The sequence below is a fragment of the Dermacentor silvarum genome, chromosome 6, assembly GCF_013339745.2.
Source record: "Dermacentor silvarum isolate Dsil-2018 chromosome 6, BIME_Dsil_1.4, whole genome shotgun sequence".
NCBI lineage: Eukaryota > Metazoa > Arthropoda > Arachnida > Ixodida > Ixodidae > Dermacentor > Dermacentor silvarum.
Genome location: NC_051159.1, coordinates 163,470,409 through 163,492,794, shown reverse-complemented (window position 1 = coordinate 163,492,794; position 22,386 = coordinate 163,470,409). Strand labels below are relative to the sequence as shown.

Genomic DNA, 22,386 nt, shown 5'->3' with positions numbered 1-22,386 from the left:
TTATGGCGTCGCTGTTGGCACGACGTTTATTCGGCCCGAGTACTCGGCAGCGAACCAGCAAAAGCACACACCCGATGATGATGATGATCACACATAACTGAAGATGAGGATCGCGCAACGTAGGATGATGATGATAATATACAGATGAAGAAGACGTGCGTAATAAACGCCCACACTAATTCCCCCCCACGTGGAAGCGGCCATCCTGGCCGCAAGTCAAGGCGACGAAGACCGCCGCGTGAACGGTTTCATGCGGGAGACATGAACGACCTCGGTGCTGCGACAACGGCGGTCTGTGGCGGCGACAACAGGAGTCACGCGATAATTGACGGGTGATGTCTGCTCCAGGACGATGTAGGGCCCGATGAAACGCGGCTGGAACTTGTCGCACAAACCAGGCGTGCGAAGGGGCGTCAATAGAAGTATTTCGTCACCAGGTCGGAAGGACACAACGCGATGGAGGGTGTCATAAATGATCTTCCGGTCGTGTTGCCTGGCCGCCGTGTTGACGCGAGCACGCTGGCGACACTGGGCGAGTCGTGAAAGGAATTCTTCGCTAGACGATGCAGATGGATTGACAGGAGCATCGAAGAAAGAAACGTCTAGAAGGGAAGTAGGCGACCGTCCGTAAACTGAGTAAAATGGCGAGTAGCCGGTGGTACGCTGAACGGCCGTGTTGTAGGCGAAAGTGACGAAAGGTAGAATTTTGTCCCAATTCTTGTGATCAGGCTGAATATATACGGCGATCATGTCGGCAAGCGTGCGATGAAATCGCTCTGTCAAGCCGTTAGTCTGTGGATGGTAACTCGACGCTGTTTTGTGGGTGGTACCAGAGGCGCGCAGGACTTCGTTTAAAAGTTGCGAGAGAAAGACCTTTCCACGGTCGCTGAGCAGTACTCGAGGAGAACCATGGCGCAGAATTATAGCTTGAAGGACGAAGTCGGCAACCTCCGAAGCTGAGCCAGTGATCACTGATGTTGTCTCAGCGTAGCGCGTCAGGTGGTCGATGGCGGTCACTATCCACCGATTTCCAGCTGCAGTAACAGGAAGGGGCCCGTAAGGTCGATACCAACAACCTCAAATGGTGCGTCAGGACACGGAATAGGCAGTAATTCGCCGGCAGGAGCAGAGGTTGGGAGTTTGCGACGCTGACACGGATAACAGGAACCGACGTATCTCGCCACACTAGTAGAAAGGCCAGGCCAATAGTAACGGCTTCGAATGCGATCGTAGGTTTTGTGGAAACCGAGATGGCCAGCAGTCATGTCATCGTGGAATGCTCTGAGGACATGGGCTCGAAGAGAGCGAGGTAGAACGGGCACCCAGCGTTGACCGTCAAGGTGGTAAATGCGCCGATACAGCACGTGATTGTTCAGCTTGAATTGTGCGAGTTGACAGATGACAGATGATATACAGATGAAGAAGACGTGCGTAATAAACGCCCACAATATACAAAGGATAAGAGTTGACCATTCCAAAACAGTCGCTGGCACAACGGCAACAAGGCGCAGAGAATACAAAACCAGTGATGTTCTTTCGACTCTCGCTTGTCTCCATGGGTATCACCATCCGCACCCCAAGAGAGAGAGAGAGAGAGAGAGAGAGAGAGAGAGAGAGAGAGTGTGTGTGTGTGTGTGTGTGTGTGTGTGTGTGTGTGTGTGTGTGTGTGTGTGTGTGTGTGTGTGTGTGTGTGTGTGTGTGTGTGTGTGTGTGTGTGTGTGTGTGTGTGTTGTCTACGCCGCGCACGTCGCCCTTGGCGACGCGATCTGAATGGGACAGCCCAGCCAACGTCAACGCGAGACACTGCCGAAAATGCTCCTCCCTGGTGAAGGAGCGTCATATAATCGTGGTGCTCTAACTCCTCTCGTTTCAGTTTTACTTTGTCGCATACAAAAATTAATCGATTTAATCTTAGGGAAACCCCCGCATCGCGTTGTCGCACAATTTCGGAGCACCTGCTGAGGTGGCTCAGACGACTGGTGTTCAACTGCTGAGGTCTATAAACTCGCGAGTTCGATTTCTGCATGGCAGCCGGATTCCGATGAGGCACGCCGCAAGCGAAAGCGCTTCGCGTACCGCGCCTTGGGTTCACGTTAAAACTCAGAGGGGTCAAATTAATCCGGAGCCCTCTACCACGGTGCCCTCTATATACTATACGGCATTTCTAGTAACCCCTGTGTCACAAACCACATGATTCAAATAGTCAATTCCCGAATTGAGAGTACATGCAGTACGTGGTGGCATTAGAGATATGTGACCAGTATACGCATAACAGAAAGCGCGCGTGTACTTCGGCTGCTGTCGATCCCATTATGCGTGCATGCAGTTTCTGATGTTGTTGTTGTTGTTGTTGTTGTTGTTGTTGTTGTTGTTGTTGTTGTTGTTGTTGTTGTTGTTGTTGTTGTTGTTGTTGTTGTTGTTGTTGTTGTTGTTGTTGTTGTTGTTGTTGTTGTTGTTGTTGTTGTTGTTGTTGTTGTAGCCTATCAGTTTCTGAATCCGGTGTTAAAATTAGAAGAAGACGACAATATGGCGACCAGCGCGGCGATCGAATACCGGCGGCCTAGAGGCGATGACCTCGACCCTGAGTCGTCCCTCGCGTCCGACAACCAACGGGTAAGAAACCGCACATACGCGTGTAAAGCACCCTGCGAATCCTTTTCCTTTCGGGCGTCAATGGTTTTCAGTCTCATGCAGCCCACAGTGGATGCCTACAGCCCTCAGTGGACACAGCAAACAGCCCACAGGGCTATTTGGTGTATCCTGTCTGTAATAGCTATTGTGCATTCTGCTGGCTTAGTCGGTATGCCTACTAAGCCAGATACCGGATTGTGCCGCGATGCGCAACGGCGCAATTAGCAGTCGAGAGGCCCAAGTTAATTGAAGAGTAAGATGTTATGTGAGGGTTCTTGCAATATGCACCGTTTACTGCGCTGTTTGTGGCACTGGAAGCAGGCATACGTCCAGGTAAATCGGTCGCCCTCGAACATTTTTTTTTCGGGGGGGGGGGGGGGGGGGAGGAAGGTTATTTTACTCGGCTCTTGCACTGACTGGAATTTTTGGATCAATACTTTATTCCTACCTAGATTTCCTTTTATTGCGGTAGCAGTTATATGGACACTCCAGACGAATTTTCGTAGTCGGCGTCGCCGTGAGGTTCCGCACCAAGTCCATGTGCGATAACATCACAGCCGCGCGCCGTATGGTGTAGGTGAGAGGGAAATCATGTGAGTATGAGCCGAGGATGGTGGATTGGTATTGCGGTGTCTCCTCGCACGCGCAAGGGAGGAAGGCGGGGAGGGTGCGCGCCGACTTTTCGCGTGGGAAAGAGGGCGGGGGGAGGGGGGGGGGGGTCGTGGAGATGTGCGCGCGCGCTACTAGGGGTTGGGGTAGCGCGTCTCCGCTTACTCCGGCCGCGGCTGCGCATGGCGCGGCTGAGCGCAACCGCGCGCGCCAGGTAATCTGTGGTGAATTCGAAGGCTAGCCGTCCCGAAATAGTTGACGGTTTCGTGTGCTGTATTCTCGAGCGCCTGGTTCGCGTTGACTCGAGAGGCACCCACGAAAGGGAATTCGCTCGCCGCTGATGCCGTTCATCACGCCAGCCTTCTGACAGTGAGTGTCCGCGGTCATCGAGTGAAATGTGTTCGGCGCTTGCTTGTGCGCGCGTGACACCATGCTTCTTATTTAGTCAGTAAGCGAATATGTACAGCATTTATACAACAAATACAAACTAGTAATTTTACTGCGTATAGCTATCTAATAATTGGTTATCGCAATCAATGCTTCGCCTTTCGGTCGGTACTGCGACTTCTTAAATACGTGATTTAAATTCTTGGGATAGATACAGCTTGGAGCATCGACTGTTGATGGCTTAATTGTCTACTGTGAAATTGTTCGGCTTTAGGTGTCCGTTTTAGCGCAACCAATGTGCCCTGCCATGGATACCGTGGGAATGGCTCACGCAGTCTCAACTGTTCGGGCCAGGTCCTGTGGTGGGTGCTGGTTCGCCGAGGCCAGAGCGCCAAGCGGTTCCTATGGGCTTGCTGCGGATGCTGCACTATGGTAGTGGCGGCTGTCTTCGTGGGCGCCGCTACTGTCGCTTTGGGGCACGGTTCGGCAAAAGCGCCGCGACTCAACTGGCTATCCGCGCTGGATCCCACGCACTGCACGTCAACCGCCTGCAGGCGCTACGCCCGCGAGCTTAACGACTCACTCGACTGGCGCCAGCAGCCCTGCGACGACCTGTACGGCTTCGTGTGCGGCCGCTGGCCACGGCACGCCGGCTCAGTGCGCTCCAGAGCCGAGCTCGGCGCTCAAGCTCAGGCGCTCGCCTCGGCGCTCTCTGCCCGTGAAAGCGGCCACGTCGGTGCGCTTGTGCGCGCTTGCTTGCGCCGCGACCCTGGTGCTGACGGCGACCTCGAGCTCTTGCGCCAGTTTCTGGAGGCGCGCGGCCTGCCTTGGCCGCGGGACCCGACGCTCCCTCTGCTGGACGTGCTTGCGGACCTGTCGGCGAACTGGAACCTGCACCTGTGGTTCCAGCTGGACGTCATTGTAGGCGAGAAGCCCGCTGTCGAGTTGCGACAGAGTCCGAGCCTCGTCGGGTGGATCAAAGCGCGACGGGCTAGGCGAGGGTCCGGCTACGAGCTATGGGTGACGAGGGCTCTGACGTTGTTCGGCGGAGCACCAGGTGGCAACGTGAGCTTGAGCGTGACCACCATGATCAATGCGATGGACAACTTGGTCACCACTCTCATGGGCGCCGCGGTGGACCTCCAGTCGCAAAAGCTCATAAAGACGTCGGTGACAAACCTGTCTCTCCTTGTGCCGCTGGGAAATACGACGGACGCTTGGCTCAAACTGTTCAACAGAATTCTGGTCCTCCCACCTGGAATTGCTCTGGGAAGGCACGACGCTGTTAGACTGCGCGACCGCGACGTGATCAATACCAGTGTGTACCTCGCTGGGCTGGATACGGAGACGGAGACTCGTTTGGCGCTCAGCGTGGGTCTCCGTGTTGTCGAATTGCTCGGCTGGATGGTGGACCCTCGGTTAGAGGCACCGCCTGACCCTCCTGAGGGCCAGCGGACGCGTCGCTGCTTGTCGCAAGTACGTGTACTTAAACCGATATGCAACGCAAATTTAGGCACCATATGTGCTCGTACGAAATATTTATTCATAGACGGAAATGCATACATGTGTATAGCTACACACATGACTGAATTTCGATTCGATTCGGAGAGGCGAAAGCAAAACGACGTGTGATCACGGTATTTTTCTTACACCGTGGGTGTGATAAAGTATACAGTGAAACATTTAAGGTGTTACATGACCGGGTGTTGTGAATATTTGCACTTACACTCTAAAAAAAAAAAAAAGTTTACACCCTTCTGGGAACATCTTGTCCCCAAAACAATAATTGTCATTTGTCTTGCTTTGCGTTTCTTTTCTTGAAAACTCTGCGCTCGTTACTTTCCTGTCAAGAATGCTATGTCATGCTGATAACGCGTATGCCGTTAGTGATCAGGAAGTCCCGGGCGCGCAGCGTTAAAGAAAGGAAATACACTCAAGATAGGTGACGGTTATTGTTTGGAGCGAGAGAATCCCGAAGTAGTGCACATTCTTTAAAGAATGTATTGTAACACTTCAAGCACCCAATACAAGATGTTTTATTGCATCTATATATAAGACGGGTATCTTTAAACTCGTAAATGGCGTTAAGGAAAGGTTTCAACAGGATGACAATTAACCACACCGTTCTGATATGTGTGAAGTATACTGCATGGTATAGTAGGCTGTTGTAAGCTTTCTTACAAGATAAAGTAGCCTTGATGCGACATAACAATTTACTTTAAACCTACAATAATATACGTTTCGCACGCAATAAATAATTCAACGCAATCAAAGTTAAAAAATGAATACAAAGGTTGCCGTATGATGAAATATATAAACGAACATTTTAAAAGATAACATATACACCCCTATCATTGCGAGTACAGTACGCAGGACTTAGCAGATAGAGACAGCATGGATGGTAGCCAACAAAAATTCACACATTATTTTGAGGCATACCTGTTGTTTTCATAATTCCACAAAAATTTCAATATTTTTGGATTAGAATGATATAATTTACGATTGTATACATATAAGCAATTCCATCCATTAATAGGAGCACATGCAATATATAAAACATATATAATCATTGTATAATTAGACCTAAACTTCAATATGCATGAGTGGTTTGGGACCCCTTTACTAAACACAATATTTCCCGCCTCGAAAAGGTACAGAGGAAGGCTGTACGGTTTATTTACTCGAAATTTTCCCCGTATGACTCACCCTCTGAAATAATTCAGGCTAATGGAATTCAATGTCTCGAACAAAGAAGGAAAGCTTTACGTTTACAATTTCTTTTCTTGCTGTGGAATCGGCACCTAGCAATCAATCCATCACCCTATCGATCATCTTCTACATCAAGGCACACTCGCCACCATCATCCTACTTCGCTGACGCCCTATTTTGCACGAACAGATTTATTCAAGTTTTCATTTTTTCCTTGCACTGTAACTGATTGGAATGATTCTTTATTGCCTTTCGCCTCAATTTGATGTTTTTGAAACGTTATTAACTCTGTTGTATTTGCCTTGTTTACGTTTTTACTCACCCTGCTTGGACCTGTACAAGGTTTGCAGTATTAAATAAATAAATAAATAAATAAATAAATAAATAAATAAATAAATAAATAAATAAATAAATAAATAAATAAATAAATAAATAAATAAATAAATAAATAAATAAATAATAACCTGAGGCTCTTATTTTCCCACGGAGCAAGATATAGTGCGCTATCTATATTCATGTGACTCACAGACAGGCAGAAAGGAAACTTCAGTCTCCCCGTTTTCAGCGTTGGGCTAAGGCAGGTAATTCCAGCAGTTGTAGCATTTTGGTACAACTGAACCGAATGAAACAGATAGCATAGATTTTGCTAACATACGTCGGGTTTCCATTTTCAGGTTAAACAAATAGTTAATCGCTTAATTCGACCGGAGATGAGACTGTAGAATCAATGCCGGTATTGCAGTACAAAAAAATACGAGGGATGCTTAGAACTTTATAAGAATGTGAAGGCGAAAACCTAGTTGGACCTATAGCGATGTGGAATGAAGCTCTGAGCCCACGCAGCGGTGTACACAAGGCGCGCGAGTACGCTGCGAGCGTACTGCCGCTTTCTGCCGCCGTTTCCAGAACGTCCTACGGGCGCCGCCGTTGACATTTCCTTCCTCCTCCCCAGCGCCGCAGTTGACCTTTCCCTCTACGCCCTCCGGCGTTGAGCGCGAGGGGCAGTATGGGAACGCTAGCACAGAATTGTATTTGCAAACTTTAGCGCTGGCCCCATTACTCATTTCCATATTCCACACACCGCCTCATATTTACTGTAGCCCCGAAGTCGTCTATGTTGCATTATTGCTGCATTCCGCTTCCCCTTTATTTTATGATGCGCGGCGTCAGAGCCAGATGTGGAAGAAGACGACGAACGCGCGAGCAGTGGCACGAGCGCGAGCCAAGCGCGAGGCGAGCTCGCTCACTTATTCTGTACCTCACAGCGACCTTGAAACATAGAGATCTAAGGCTTTTGCGTTAAAAAAAAAAGTCGGCAGATCCCACGCCCTGTGGGAATCGATGTTATGCGAAGCAGTGTGCGGATAGCCTACCAAGTTAACGAAACGACCACGAGAGCACCAAGATGTAGGCGGTTGTTTCATGACCTACATGACACGCATGTCATGACATTCATCTCATGAGTCCTCAGGAGTCCCTTTAGTTACACCTAAGAGACCTTACGGCAAAAGCCTTAATCATGGTCATGCCTATGCCTTCGACCATCAACCTTTAGCCTTTTCCTTCAGTACCACATCCGAGCCCATTCCATTGTTTTTGTGTTAATCTTTTTTCGTTGAGTCATTGTCACTTTTTCCGAGTCATGGTCATGACTATGGCTTCTACCACCATCCTTTAGTGTTTCCATCACTTAATTAGTACCCACGTCAGAACCCTGAGTGTTAATCTTTTTTTTTTGCTGATTCATTGTCATTTTTGCTGAGTCATGCTCATGACTATGACTTCTACGATCATCCTTTAGGGTTTCCTTCCCTTAGTACCCACTTGCGAATCCATTTCAGTGGTTTTTGAGTGTTAATGTATTTTCGCTGGGTCAATGTCATTTTTGGCGGCTGTTTCATGACCTACATGACACGCATGTCATGACTTATCGCTTATGTGCTTCATGCGCTGTTGTCATACTATGCCAATTTTGATACCCACCAAGTAAACGAAACGACCATGAGAGCACCGAGACGTAGCCAGCTGTTTCATGACCTACATGACACACATGTCATGATATTCTTGTCATGACCTATCATTTATGTTCGCCATACACTCTTGTGATACTATGCCAATTTTGGTAAATACCAAGTTAACGAAACGACCATGAGAGCACCAAGACGTAGGCGTCTAGATAGATAGATAGATAGATAGATAGATAGATAGATAGATAGATAGATAGATAGATAGATAGATAGATAGATAGATAGATAGATAGATAGATAGATAGATAGATACTGTCAAACTAACAAATGTTCGCCAAGAAATGCTTCGCATTTAATATATCGTTGGTCTTTACTGTTAGTCAGAGGGACAACTACTTCCTCCTCCACCGAATTTTGTCTTTCACGCATTATACCAGGTGCAGCACTTGGTAGGTGCCGCCTGGCGCGACCTCCTGATCATGCCGCACCACGACGGCGGAGTCATCGACGCCGTGAGGAGCGTACTGCAGCGCGCCAGGCCTGCGCTACCTGGTCCAGCGGTGCTCTTCAATAACGCGTCGACCGACTCTCCCGCGCTGCTTCAGGTGGCCCAAGGAACCACCGCCTTCTCCAGCTGGATAGCTCTGAGCGAGGCCCACGCTCAAGAACGACGAGACTCAACGGCAGCGCTGATGCTCGAGCCCTACTCGTGGCTCTTTCCGTTCTTTCACGAAGACCTGCCGGTGGCCGTGAACTTTGCCGGCCTCGGAGAGCTGGCCGCACGGCGACTGCTGGACGAGTATCACTCCTCCCCAACCTCTCGGCGAGACCGCTATGCGCTCATCGTAGCGCTGTCGGCCCTGCGCTTGCTGGGCGCGTCCACTCCCGACGACCAGCGCCTCTTCTTCGTAGCAATGTGCCACACACACTGTACGAGTACAGGCGAAGAGGCTTCCGAGAAGAGGGTCCGTGCCGCGCGCCGCTGTAATGACGTCGCCATGCCGTTGCTCGCCTTCAAGGACGCATTCCGGTGCCTGCCCTCTGCTCGAGGAAAGAAGGCTTAGATATTAGGTAGACCTATTTATGTACTTAACATTTTTAACTTGTTCATTTGTGCTTATTTAACATTGCTAATCCCAATTAACTTTCATCGCCCTAAGCATACTTTCGTCGAGTGGTTTTGAGAGAGCGTTCATGTGTGTTGAACTGCGCATTGATTATCGCACAAACGGTTTGAATAAATAGGTTACTATAGGAGTTGCAACACCGTGTATTGTGGATTCCCGAGCCACTTATTTCCACCGACAGCTGCCGAAGCCAGCAAGTTAACTAAATTATAATTAGAGAAACCTCGCAGAAACCTGGCGCGTTTCAACGCAGCTCGCCAACAGGACGCCGCGCGAGAAGCAAACATGTACGCGTAACATGGTTGCCGTCCCGCAAGTCGTGCGAATTTCGCTGCAGCGTACTGTGAGTTCATGAAGCAAACATGCAACGGCTTCTGTGAAGACACGTTTCACTTTCGTATTGCAGTAGAGTAGCAGTCTGGGTCAGTTGGTACATACTGAATAGTAAAAACCAGTCAAAAGACGAAGGACAGAGAAGAGACGTGGCACACACGACGGCTGGCGTGTGTCCACGCCAGTCGGCGGGTGTCCAGTGGCGTGTGTCCAGTCGTCGTGTGCCGCGTCTCTTCTCTGTCCTTCGTCTTTTGACTGGTTTTTACTATTCACTTTCGTGTTCTACCAATTCCTATGAAAGAGGGATCAACCATAATTTTTATTATTTCTTTTTTTAATTATTACAACCTTTTTATTTATTTCAGTACCCTCAGGGCCCGAGGGCATTACAGAGGGTAGTGGGTTACATTCGAAGAAGTGGAAAACAAGAAACAGCAGTAAATTTATATAAAACTTAGCATAATTGAGGTTCATGGGGGAAAAGGAAAAAAAAATAAAGTTACATCAATACAATATAGCAGATTAACAATAATATAGCGCACAGTGAGAAAACCAGCTGAACAAACAAAGCATAAATAAAGTCATTCATTCATTTCATTCATTTATTAATACTGACATTATGAATATTTATTAAATATTTTGCAACAAAGAAATAAAACGAAATACATGACGCTCGAAGTAGTAATACGTGCCTACAAAACACAGAACACCCGTTTTAAAAAGATTGGTGTGGTAAAAAAAAATTGCTAAGAAAAAATAAAAAAAGCTGACAATGCTACAATTATGTTTATGACAACAGAATGTTTCTTAAGGTGGTGGTTACAACATCTTTATTGCAAATCACCAAATTCTTTGGGGATGTAGGGGTTTTCCTCCCCCAAATACGCTCTTGCCAGCCCCCTCCAAATAACTTACCTGGGAGACCTTACTTAGGACTGCCGCCGATCTCAGGGAACAACTGAAAATCGTCACTTGGGCCGAGGGAGTCGCCCCCAACAGGGGCCACCCTGAGACCCCACCATGATTTGCAAGAAGGTTTGTTAAAGCAGCTTTGAACTCAGCGTTATCAGATATTTCGACGACGGATCGGGGAAGAGGATTCCAACTTGCTGACGTGCTGGGGATGAATTGGGGACCATTTAAATGGTTGGTGTGGCATGAAGGAATACCAACCTTATGACGATGGTCGATGTGGGCTGAAACGTAACACGAGGGGGTTATCAATTTATTCTTAAATATGGGGTTGTCATGATATATCTTATGGAATAGGCAAAGACGGAATATTTTCCTGCGTTGTGATAGCAGTGGTAACGATAAGCTTGTTTTCGTAGTAGTGACGCTGGAGTCACGGTGGTAATTGGAAAGAATGAAGCGAGCCGGCCCGGTTCCGGACAGATTCAAGTTGATAGATGAGCGTCTCTTGACTGGGGTCCCAGACAGATTCAGCATATTCCAGTTTAGTACGAACTAACGATTTGTAAAGAAGTAATTTTACAGAGCTAACGTCTAACAGAGACGTTAGAGCATGCCAGATGCAAATGCAAGTCACTCAAAGTGGTCTCTGCCATTTATCTGTGGAGATAAGTGGTTTATGCGCACCACTTTGAAGATTTGTCGAGAAACGTTAGCCACAAGTCGCTTGCCATCAGTTTCGGTTTTACAAAAGTGAAACCGAAACTGTGTTTTAACTCATTGCGAGACATTTGTATTTAGGCTAGCTTAGGCGGCTCAGGCTAGCGAGGTCCGTGAACACCCGTTAAGATTTTTCTTGCTTTAAATGGGCCTAGCGTGCCCTTGCTATTCGTTGGAATTTTGAAATGAAACGGTGTTCGGAAAAAAGAAAAGAAAACGCATCGAGCTCGCTTATCGCGATTTGCCGCTTGACATCTTGTGATTGGCCGGTGGTTGCACGTGAGGGCGCGTGGTACGTGAGTACGTGAGCGCGAGTGTCTCGGGCCTCTCGAGCGCGAGCCAGTGCGCGAGCCTCGTTCGACATTCGCATTTGGAACCCGGTTGTCTTGTGGAATAGTCTGGAAGCTTCCATTCTTCCTTCAGAGACCGAAGAAGCTGAGGTGAGCCATTTCTCCATTCATTCAGGGGCTACAGCTACTCGCCCCGGGCACTCGTTCGCCTTTCGACACGTCATGAAACGTTGCTTCAACCGCGGCGCATTCAAAAACTAAAAAAAAAGTCTTCGCTGTATTGCCTGTAACTGACTGCTCTGGGCTCGGCCCTGTGATTTAACGTTGCTTTGTTTGTTGCTAAGGGGAGCCTTTAATGCGAACATTTGCTAGATAACTGCCTCAGACGAGAAAATGTGATTTTCGCTTATTGTTTCGTTATGCTGAGTTGACGGTATGGTTGACAGCATCCATGGTTGAGTCTGTGCTACAATGGCGGATGCAGGACGTCATGTCAACTGTCGCTGCAAAGCGTGAAAGGAGGAAGAAACTCAAGCCCAAGCTTTCGTTTGGCTCCTCAAGCGGTGCTTCCGGCAACCTGCCTTCGTGAGTATATAGCGGCGGGGCCTTCGAAGGCGTGTAGTTTTTCTCGTAACGTATGATTGTGTTAGGGCAGCCAATGCGACGTACTACCATCTGCTGCCGGCCGGACATGATTGTGTGAGCGCGAGTGATTGGTCTTGCATTCGATAAACCTTTTTCCAGTCTTTCACATTTCATCTCTATTAACTATCGCCAGGGGCGGCGCCAGTATTTTTTTTTTTTTTATTATTGGGGGCGTTGGCCTTCGTGAGTATAGCGGACAGCTTATGCGTTGTGTTTTCACTATGTTTAACTCCCTTCCACTTTCCTCTTATTTTATAAATGTTCAAATCAATCAATCGGAAGTCCGAGATAAATCTTGTTACATGGCACCTACGCTTCCTTCATTCGCTCAAGACTCGAATAAACATAGTGTTCTTCTAAGTTCAACGTAATAGATATCCAGGCTGTGCGTGTTCAAAAGATGTCAATCATTGCTCAGCCCAACGCTTCTGTGCATTACAATTTCTCCCACTATTTCTAAACGTGTTTCTTATTTTCTTATATTTAAAAAAAATTGAACTATTTGAACTTTGTACTTCTTCGGCGTGCTTTCTGTGCGTCATTTAATAATGAAAGCACGTGAAAAAAAGCGAACATTTATTTATGTATGTTCAACACACTCGTCCGAGAGCACAACAGGGTTGCGATACGGATACAAATTTCTCGATGCCTAAAATCATTTAACAACAGCTTGAATGGGCTGAAGGCGTTCTAAATACATCAGTCTGAATAAGCTATTCCAGCAACGGAGTAAGATATAAATTAAAAATTGGGCACATTTGCACAGCAGTGCTCTTGCTAAGAAAATGAAAATTTATATAGTACATTGTACAGCATACACATAAAAAAACAGTATTAAGTAATGAAAAAAACAGGTACCCAGCAGCAACAAAATAACATCCGTTAACTAGATCACAATACAGCTTCAAAAGAGCAATTTCACAGCAGGAGAGAGAACACCACTAAGCAATGTGCATATCAATTCCAACTTTGGTAAAGACGCGCTAGAACACACAAAAAAAAATTAGGCACCCTTGTGGCGCCGGCTGGGGATTCTAAACACCGGAAATAAGAAAATAATAACAAGGAGATATACGGGAAATAAATGACAAAAGCAACTAGAAGAGAGGAGAGAACTGCAAAAATAGAGGACGTAGTAAGCATGTCAGTCAGTCTGTCAGTTTTGGCCATACACTACAGCAGGTTTCACAAACGCAAATAATGCTGTTCACTACACTAGCTAGGGCACAGACGTCACCTTGGACAGTACTCTATGGAGTGTCTTTCAAAGCGATGATAGGGACAGATGAAATGCTCGAAGGTTTTGGCACAACCACAGATGTCGGTGCCTGCGCTGTGACAGTATAAGACAAAACATAGCCGGGATTTATTCGATGGTGAAGCGGGTGTTCTGATACCGGTATAGGTTTGGGTCCTACGCCCGTGCCCGCACAATTTTCCTGCGAAATCAGCCCCAGAGATACGATGGGGTATCATTATAGAGGCATACTAGTGCAGTTGATTAGTGTGCGCAGTATCAAACATGTAGAGAACATGTTGAATATATATCTTATTAGCAAGAGATAGTTCGACCGCAAAACGTGCGCTCGCAAGATGATGGCGATTCCGGTATCGTCACGGCGAAAACACCTAGCTTGTGCAGTTCATGGAACGCTAGTTTATGCACTTAGCGATGTGACTGGGATCTGCCCAGTAGCCGAGCAGTGTCTATATGTGAGCATCTATGATTTCGAGCCGACGCTGTTTGCTGTGCTTGTATTCTGCCGCTTATGTGCCGCGTAAAGACGACACGTATATCCCGCGTGGTATACGTGCGCTGCCTTAGGTTACACAGCACTCGCGGTTGTGCGACCTCAGTAGGGCGAAGCTTATCTGCCGAAGAGGCCTCTGAGCGGAAGGCACCTGAAAAAGAGCGTATTACATCCGAGGCACAAACTTGCCGGTTCACGCAAGCAGACCGAACAACGACGAAGGGTAGCCTATTTTTAAATCTATTTAGAACCATTGGAACCATTTTTATCTTATTGCGGCAGTTCACGCTGTATTTCAAGAGCCTATTCATCACAAGCGAGAGGGTAATTGCTTGTGATCAGAAATTTTCTATAATAAATTGTTATGCTTAAACACGGCCGTCCTTTGTGAGCAGCGCTGCTCTCTTGAATCTGTCTCCAAGTTGTAAGACATCAAAAGTGACATTTTGTCTTGTACCGCCTATCTTGGGTCAGCTTTTCGGTGCTCTTGGGGATGCAGGTGAAAATTCTGGGGGTGCTGCTGGGGGGCCCCCTCGTGCCCCCCGCTGGCGCCGTCCCTGACTATCGCACTGCGTATAGAGCTCACTGAAATACACTAGTGAATGCAGCGGAGAATACACCGCAGGACTTGTTCTTTGTCCGAATGCATTTTGAAATGCAAACTCCAATACGGCTTGGCCCGTTCCTTTCGAGAGTCATTGACCGCCCATTATCCATTGCTGCCTGAGCCCCGCCCCCGCTACATGGCCCGTACACTTGCACACCTTTTCATATTGCCCTCTGTAGATCAATTCTTGCAGGAAAGGGCCAATTATATTTAATTGAAATTACTTCATGTTTTGGTGCGTATTATGTGGAAAACAGGAGGAGCCTCACTCTGGTTGCTGCGTCTCCTGCTGTTCTCCTGTGCCATAGTTCCTTGGAAAACGCATTTCGAGAGAGAATATATTTAAAATAATTGTGCCTAAGGCCATACTCTTCATAGATCACTTTTGCGATAACTTTCCACATTCACTGCATCACGTCATTTGAAGGAATGGTTGTTCTGTCAGTATGTGCTCAAAAGCTATGCATCACAAAAATAACCGATAAGACAGATTACGTAGCACGTCGCACAAGAAAAAGAGGCAAATAATACACACATTGCGTTAACTCGCAGTTTTATTTTTGAAAACCCATGACCATTTTTTATTCATGGCAAAGCATGTACTGTGCAAGTGATGTTTTGCTTTCTACCTTTTTACATGTGCAGTACTTGCTTTCTTTCCCATGTACAATAATTAGTTTGTGAAATAAAATTAAGTCAGCACATCTGTGTATTGTTTCTCCCTTTGTCATCCTGTCCGTGATCCGTCAGTGCAGCTAGACAGGGACGAAAAATAGATGAACACAAATGTGGAGATAGCAGAAGAGCAGCAAATGCGCGAGATAGTCAAGGCTTTTCACATCTATAAGCTTATGAACGAATGCGTAAGTCACTTTATCACTCTAACACAGGATGAATTTTAACTTTTTAAAGCAAATGTGATCACACATGAACTCTCTGGTGCTGTTGCACAAGATGTTGGTATTAGTTTTTGTTTTTCCCGCTTTTGGGGGGGGGGTGCTTCTGTGTTGTATATACAGGGTGTTTCATTTTAGCTACATTATTATGCTAATTAACTTTTTAATTATTTACTTTACGGCACATCTTTCAATCTACGAAATATAGCCGCTGAGTTCGCAAAGCGTATCCACTTGAAACGAATTCTCAGGACTGTGCCAGTTTCGAGATATTGATTTTTTAAGTGTCCCACAAAATACATGGGCGTTCCAGTTAACTTTGTGCTTCAATGCATAAAACAGCGTTTTCCTCAAAAAGTTAACTGGAACGCCTATACATTTCGTCGGACACTTTAAAAATTAATATATTAATTAATTAACTGGTTCAGTCCTGAGAATTCGTTCCAAGTGCATATGCCTTGCGAACTCAGCGGCTATAACACGTAGATTGCGTAAAATAATTAATTAAAAAGTTAACAATATCATTAATTAAAAAGTTAACTAGCATAATTATGTTAATTACTCAATTAGCCGTTTTGATTTCTCGTGGACGTAATGGCCGCCTCATCGATTAGTTTAGATCAAGGATTATAACTGTGCCATCTGCCACAGGCAATGTTTAAAAATTTGGTGCAGCTAAAATGAAACGCCCTGTATTGTCTGCGTGTGTGCATTAAAGCTTCAGTTGATATACAGTGCCTGTGATCGTCTATTCTTTTTTGTCCATGTCTAGTTGTTGTGCTGACATATCATGAACACATTCCAGCTCGCCCAGTTCTCACTACTCGACCCTGTCCCTAATGTAATACGTAATCTTTGCTAATGACACAAGCCCAAATAGCGACCATAGTGAGATGCAGATTCGTTGCATCACATCTGCTGTTATTAGCCGATAAACGCACCGAAACTGGTAACCCTGAATGCGACAGATAGGAAAGACAGCTGCTGCTTTTGCTTGAACTTTTCAACTTCGCAAACTTTGCGCATGATCATACATGCTTGCAGTCTGAATAACATCTCATAGGCTTCCTCTGCTGCACTTAAAGGGCAGCTGAATCACTTTTCGAAAAAAGTGAGCTTTGAACGAATTATTATAGGTTTTCACCCCCTGAATACGAAAATGAGTTTAAGAGGCCAGAAGTCGCCGCAAGTTGCTATAGTTTAGCAAAAACAAGCCGCAGCGTATGCGGGAGACGCCGCGGGCCGTTTAACGGGCTCCGATGGCGAACACGATCGTGGTGTCATCTTAAATATGCGCGAGGAGCGCGATTCGAATAGAGCGCGCACGTGACCCCTGTATTGACGTCATCCTCGCGCCCGGTCTTTCGTCGCTATGCTCGGCGGCGTGCGAAGGGGGCAGAGCTTCAAGGAAAATTTAAAGCTCGATTGCGGCGCTGCTACGCGCATAATGGAGATAGTAACTGCAGGAGTTGAGTTATACTGTGTCAGTCTTCCAAACCTCCGTAAATCTTCGAATTCTAAAACTTCTTCAGCTTCCCTTTAACCAAGATTACTGACACAGCAGCAATAGGTTGTGTATTCTATTATATGAATGCTTTTCCCCATTCTTTTGAAAGGGGAACCTGGGTATTAGATGAAAAACTAAAAAAAATTTTATATATATATATATATATATATATATTGTGACGTCTCGGTTGGAACGACGTTTATTAGGCCCGGTTTATTAGGCCCGGGAGCTCGTCAGCGAACCAGCGCAGCACACAGGCGATGATGATGAACACATATACAGGCGAAGAAGAGGATAGGTAAAAGTGCGAGGATGATGATGATAACATACAGATGAGGAAGATGTGCGTAATAAACGCCCACAATATATATATATTATATATATGAGTTATGGTGCTGAAAGCTTCAGATGTATACCTTGTACTAATTTCTAAATGTCATGCCCATTTATATCTGTTCAAGAATCAGTTTTGCAAATGTTGCTTAAATGAGTATCAACAACTTCAGTATGATTCAACAAATCCAATAAGACCAACCTAGCTAGAAGCAATTGATATTGGTACTAACCTGATGCAACTTTTTTTTCTAAAATTTTAAGGAAATTATGGAACAGCTTGCTTAACATAAAAACCAAATGAAATAAACAGAAATACACATCTTTGAAATAAAGCACATAAAATTCTGCATATATACAACTTTTCAGCACTATAACTCAAAGAATAGATTCAATTCAAAAGCTTTGGTCTGAGACCCAACTTGCCCCTCCTAAAAAAAAAAAAAAATTCTGGAGTTCTAAGCAGTTTACGCAGTGGACATTTTCCTTCGGTTATCATCAGATGTAATGCTCAATGCAAGCGTTGTTATGAGTTGGAAATGTTGATACTTGACAATTTATGCCTGATCATTATGCTCCATTAGCATCCGTTAGTGCACTTGGCAATGGCCTCTATTCTTTTGTATAAGGAAACTGGCCAATAATAACTCACCTTAGTCATGGCATTGAAAAGAAAATCTTATTTACACATAGCCACTGTAACTCTGGAAATAATTTCTAATTTAATTTTTTTTCTTAATGCATGACTGCAGCTAGTCACACAACACATAAAAAGTTAGTAAATAAATAGGTTATTTTGACAATTTTTACCCTTCTAAAAATACCAGGGTGTTTGTTTGCTGCTTATTAGCCTACCATAATCTTTTAAACGAGATATTTGGGTTACTCTTTCAGCAAAGCATTATTTGCTATATTTTGTGATACAGCATGCAGTTTTGGGTTGCTTTGTGGAGGAGAGCAAAGGGTGGTATTGTGCAAGTGTCCACCTAGTGGACATGTCCACTAGATTTAGACTTACACAATACCCCCCAGATATGTTTCCTCACGAGAAAACAAATTAGATAGCAAAATGTTTTTATAGGCTGTACCGTTTCTTAGCACCATTGTCATGAATGTCAGAAAATAAAATGCTAGAAGCATTACAATAAGCAGTGTGAGGTCTGCTGAATTCCAAGAGCTAATGACAACGGCAGCACCAAAGGACGCTCGGTGAAAGAGGAAGGCATTCTTCTGGCTATGCAAAGCAAAAATTTATATAGGAGGAATCGCTTTAAAGGTTCCATTATGGCTACCAATTAGGTAGTCAAAGATTAACTTGGGCTAGATGGAACTGAGATACTCTTTTTTGCACCAAAGTTTCTCAAGTTTGTTTTATGACAATTTTTTGCAGGCTTTCTGTAATTTGGATGCCTTTCTGTATGGTCGCAAAATATACCCGTAACTGCATGGTATATCATATATGACATTTTTTGCTTATAAAATCGCAACTATGCATATCATTAGAGAATTTGTTTTGGCATGCCCAATCTAAACAAAGGCTTGTGTAATTTTTTGCAAGAAAATTAAAATTAATGCAGTAAGGGATTAAGTGTTGGGACACCAGAGTGGGGAAAATTGTGCTAGGTTCTGTTAAGCTGAACCTCTTGTAAGTGGAAACATGTCTTCATCAGTCTCGCCGGAACAGTCAGCATCAAAAGTTAGGGGGCTGTGGGATCTAAGGAAGACTTGACTATTTCTGCAGCCTGGCATTTGTATTTCCAGCCTGTTTAGCATATGTGAACAATATACTACTCTAAGGTTTTACTGGGTTTTCAAGCAAATTCAGTGTTTTGCAAGATCCCGCGGTTTCTAAAATTTTAATGCCAACTGTATGTATGTCCAATATTTGTGGTTGATATTTAAACTGCATGCCTTGCCTGTTCACTTGCTGCCCTACCATTGCCCTGTTCAGCATGCTTTTGCACTTTCTCCAAATAAATCCCTTGCCTTCCTTGCATTGCTTTGAAATTTGCATTACTCTTGTATTACAGCAATATGCAAGCAAACCTGCCAGAATTGTTTGCGCTTCTTAAGACCCAGTAAGTATACAAGGCTTGGCTCTCCTTTATTTTTCATATGCATGGCAAGATTACTGCACAGATGATCGAGGACTTTCAGTAGTGTATAGATAATAAAGACAAGTGCTAATGCTTTCAGGTGTATAGCAGATGCTGGATGTAAATGTACGGTGAACACTCATTAGCAGGGTAACTTGGGCTAGTTGGTAAAGGTTTAAGCTTAAAAAAACAGCGCTAAAGAGACGAGGACAAAGAAAGGTAGGTACTCGCACACCTGTGTGCACTTACCTTACTTTTTACTCGCGTTTCTGGCGCCATTTTTTCAAGTGTGAGCACTAATGTTGCTGTGGCCCAGAAGCGCAGCCTGGTTGGCTGACAGGCGCAAAGGTATAGTAGGCCCACAGTGCCTACATCACCTTCCTTCCACTGACATTAAACAGTTTTCGTTTTCTTTTGCATTGTTGCAGAAGTGCGGAGTGTAGCCTGTTAACCAATATCTTGGAAGTCTCAGAATATTTCACTGAGCTTGGTGGTTGGTGTGTCAATGCTTGTTAAAACAGTGCGTAAATGCATTGCTGCTGTAACAGATTCTGGTTTTGCCACTTCAATGCTGCTTGGAGGCATGGAGGAAGGAAGAGCGAGTGCCACATGACAACTATGAACCTTAGTTGTAAAAGATAGCTCGTGGGGAAAAGAGCCCTTGCCATACAATGCACAAGCAGCAACTTCTAGCCTCCTAGCAAGATGACTAGGCTGTGTTCCAGTAGTCGCTGTAGACAGCTAAATGTTCAGCGGCCTCACTGTTCAAATCCTGAAAAAGCCGGCAAAAAAAAGACATCATTGTCTAAAAAATTATGCAGGCTACGTTGCTGTCGAAGCAAAGTGGCAACCGAGCAGAATGCTTAGAAACATGCGGGCTTTCCTGCAGTGTGCAAGCAAAATCTTTCTAGAAATCGGAGTATAAATTTCTGTATGATTTCACACATCGTGCAGCAATATCTCTGCACCATGAGGAAGCTTCTAAGGAGCGCAGCTCCCCGTGACTCACCAATGGGTCACAACTTGGCCCAGTTTTTAAGTTGAATTTGCTAGGAGCAAGAACTTTTTCTTAACTTTACCCTTGATTTCTAAATATGATGTCTGAACATCTTAGCATTTGCTTTTGATGATTTATTTTGATGGCCTGTAATGCCTCTTTCTGTTAATCTTGCAAACACATATGCAAAAAATATTTGAATTAAAGCACTGCATGCATTTGCTGGCCACTTTAAATTGACCTGCCCCTGTGAATGTCACCGATGCATTACCTGCACAGAACAAGCAACTTAGCGCAATAAAAAAGACACAAGAAAGGCAGACAAAAACAAAGATGCCTTGTGTCTGATTTTTATTGCGCCAAGTTACTTGTTCAGTTATGGAAAACCAACTAGCCCAACAATTAACTATTCTAGAATACATTACCAGTAGCTCTGTGCATAGCTTTATTACTCATACACTCTGAAGCTTCTTTTTTTCTGCATTGAAGGAGAGTATAGGAACCTATACAGGGTAATCAAAGTTAAGTCGACAGGTTTTTAAAAAATTTTGTGCTTAGATGTACGTGACGACCACCTCTACAGTAAGGTTATGCGCCCAAGGGGACACAGAATGAGGTGGTAATTATTGATGTCAGTGGCTTAGTTAACTAAAATTGAATAATTAACTTTTTAATGGCTGCAGTAAGCAGGCATGCTTGTATTGAAAAGTTGGACGCAATCATTTTTCTGCAGTTTCATTTGTCAGAATTCTTCTAGCGCATCCGTGCTCCGAGATATCGAACTGTGAAGTTTAATTGCCGTTTGCACCATTACGCATGCAAGACAGTGAGGACTGGCGTAAAGTTCCTCCTTTTTGTGACGTGCCTGCCTGTACGGTGTTTAGTTTGATAACGAGGTGGAGGCATAGGCAAAATTGATAACTGCTGCCCCTCTCTGACTCTCTGCTGGCGAAATCGAGGAACAACAGCGTGGCAGTGATGTATGCAGTACTTTATCTTGTTACAGCCAATCGCGGAAGATAATTTTACGGCACATTTTCTGTACGATTTGAGATTGCACTGGGACATTATCTTGTCTACATGTTAGCTTCATTGCCGTAGACTGCTCTTGCAATAGCTCTACCCGTCGAACGACAATCAAGAAAAGCGTTGGAACCCACTGTGCTGCTGTGGCTGCTTCCACCGGCACAAGGTATAAAACAGAAAAAAAATTGACGTGGTACTTGCAATGGCCAGGACGAATGGAAGCGCCCTATTAGCGATGCGGCTGTATGTGGCTCACCATCCACACCATCCACGTTCATCTAGGGCAACGTTCATAACCACGTTACTGCTATTTTGCACAATGGGCTCTGTCCACCGTGAGACAGTTGTCAATGAAGACTTCGAAATTGACGTTCTCGCGTGTGTGATGTCGATGCCAGAAATCAACATCCGGCAGATTGCCAACGAGTCAGGACACAGCTTTGGAACAGCCGCAAGAGTGCTTAAAGAGCATAGGTTCCATCCGTACCATGTTTGCGTTCACCAGGACCTAAGCGAGGCAGAATTCGAAAAACGGCTGGACTTCTGCAGTTGGGGCCTCATCAAGATTGATGAAGACAATGACTTCCTACAACGAGTAATGTGGACAGATAAAGCTCTGAACGACCTGCACGAAGTATGGTTTCAGCATGATGGAGCCCCACCACATTTCTCCACCTCTGCAAAGAGCTGGTTGGACAATCATTTTCCAGGACAGTGGATTGGGTGCACAGGAGCGATGTTCTGGCCACCAAGATCTCCTCACCCTTCTCCGCTCAACTTTTTAAGCGAAGCTTTATTGACCCTTTTCGCGGAGCAGTTCGTTCTACAGAAACGAGATGGCGC

General features: G+C 45.3%; 2 protein-coding genes across 8 annotated transcripts in view; both read left to right on the top strand.

The window, feature by feature from the left end:
• Positions 1-4,730: 4,730 nt before the first annotated feature.
• LOC125946157 (uncharacterized) lies at positions 4,731-9,506 on the top strand. The gene is made up of 2 exons (XM_049668655.1): positions 4,731-5,103; positions 8,741-9,506. The coding sequence occupies exons 1-2, from the start codon at positions 4,750-4,752 to the stop codon at positions 9,365-9,367; spliced, it is 981 nt and encodes a 326-aa protein (XP_049524612.1). The 5' UTR covers positions 4,731-4,749; the 3' UTR covers positions 9,368-9,506.
• A 1,986-nt stretch (positions 9,507-11,492) lies between these two features.
• LOC119456324 (uncharacterized) overlaps positions 11,493-22,386 on the top strand; it is an 87,095-nt gene continuing 76,201 nt past the window's right edge. For 2 of the 7 annotated variants that reach the window (XM_049669738.1, XM_049669737.1), the window contains exons 1-3: positions 11,493-11,835; positions 12,132-12,270; positions 19,455-19,502. In XM_049669738.1, the coding sequence (XP_049525695.1) occupies positions 12,137-12,270; positions 19,455-19,502 (182 nt within the window). In that variant the 5' untranslated portion in view covers positions 11,493-11,835; positions 12,132-12,136. The remainder of the gene's footprint in view (positions 11,836-12,131; positions 12,271-19,454; positions 19,503-22,386) is intronic. The other 5 variants (XM_049669740.1, XM_049669739.1, XM_049669741.1 and 2 more) reach the window with 4 other exon arrangements.

Bases quoted from the DNA above. Each gene is read 5' to 3' on its own strand.
- LOC125946157 (XM_049668655.1), top strand. From the start codon at position 4,750: ATGGGCGCCGCGGTGGACCTCCAGTCGCAAAAGCTCATAAAGACGTCG. The intron at 5,104-8,740 runs GTACGTGTACTT...GCATTATACCAG, and splicing joins CGCGTCGCTGCTTGTCGCAA to GTGCAGCACTTGGTAGGTGC.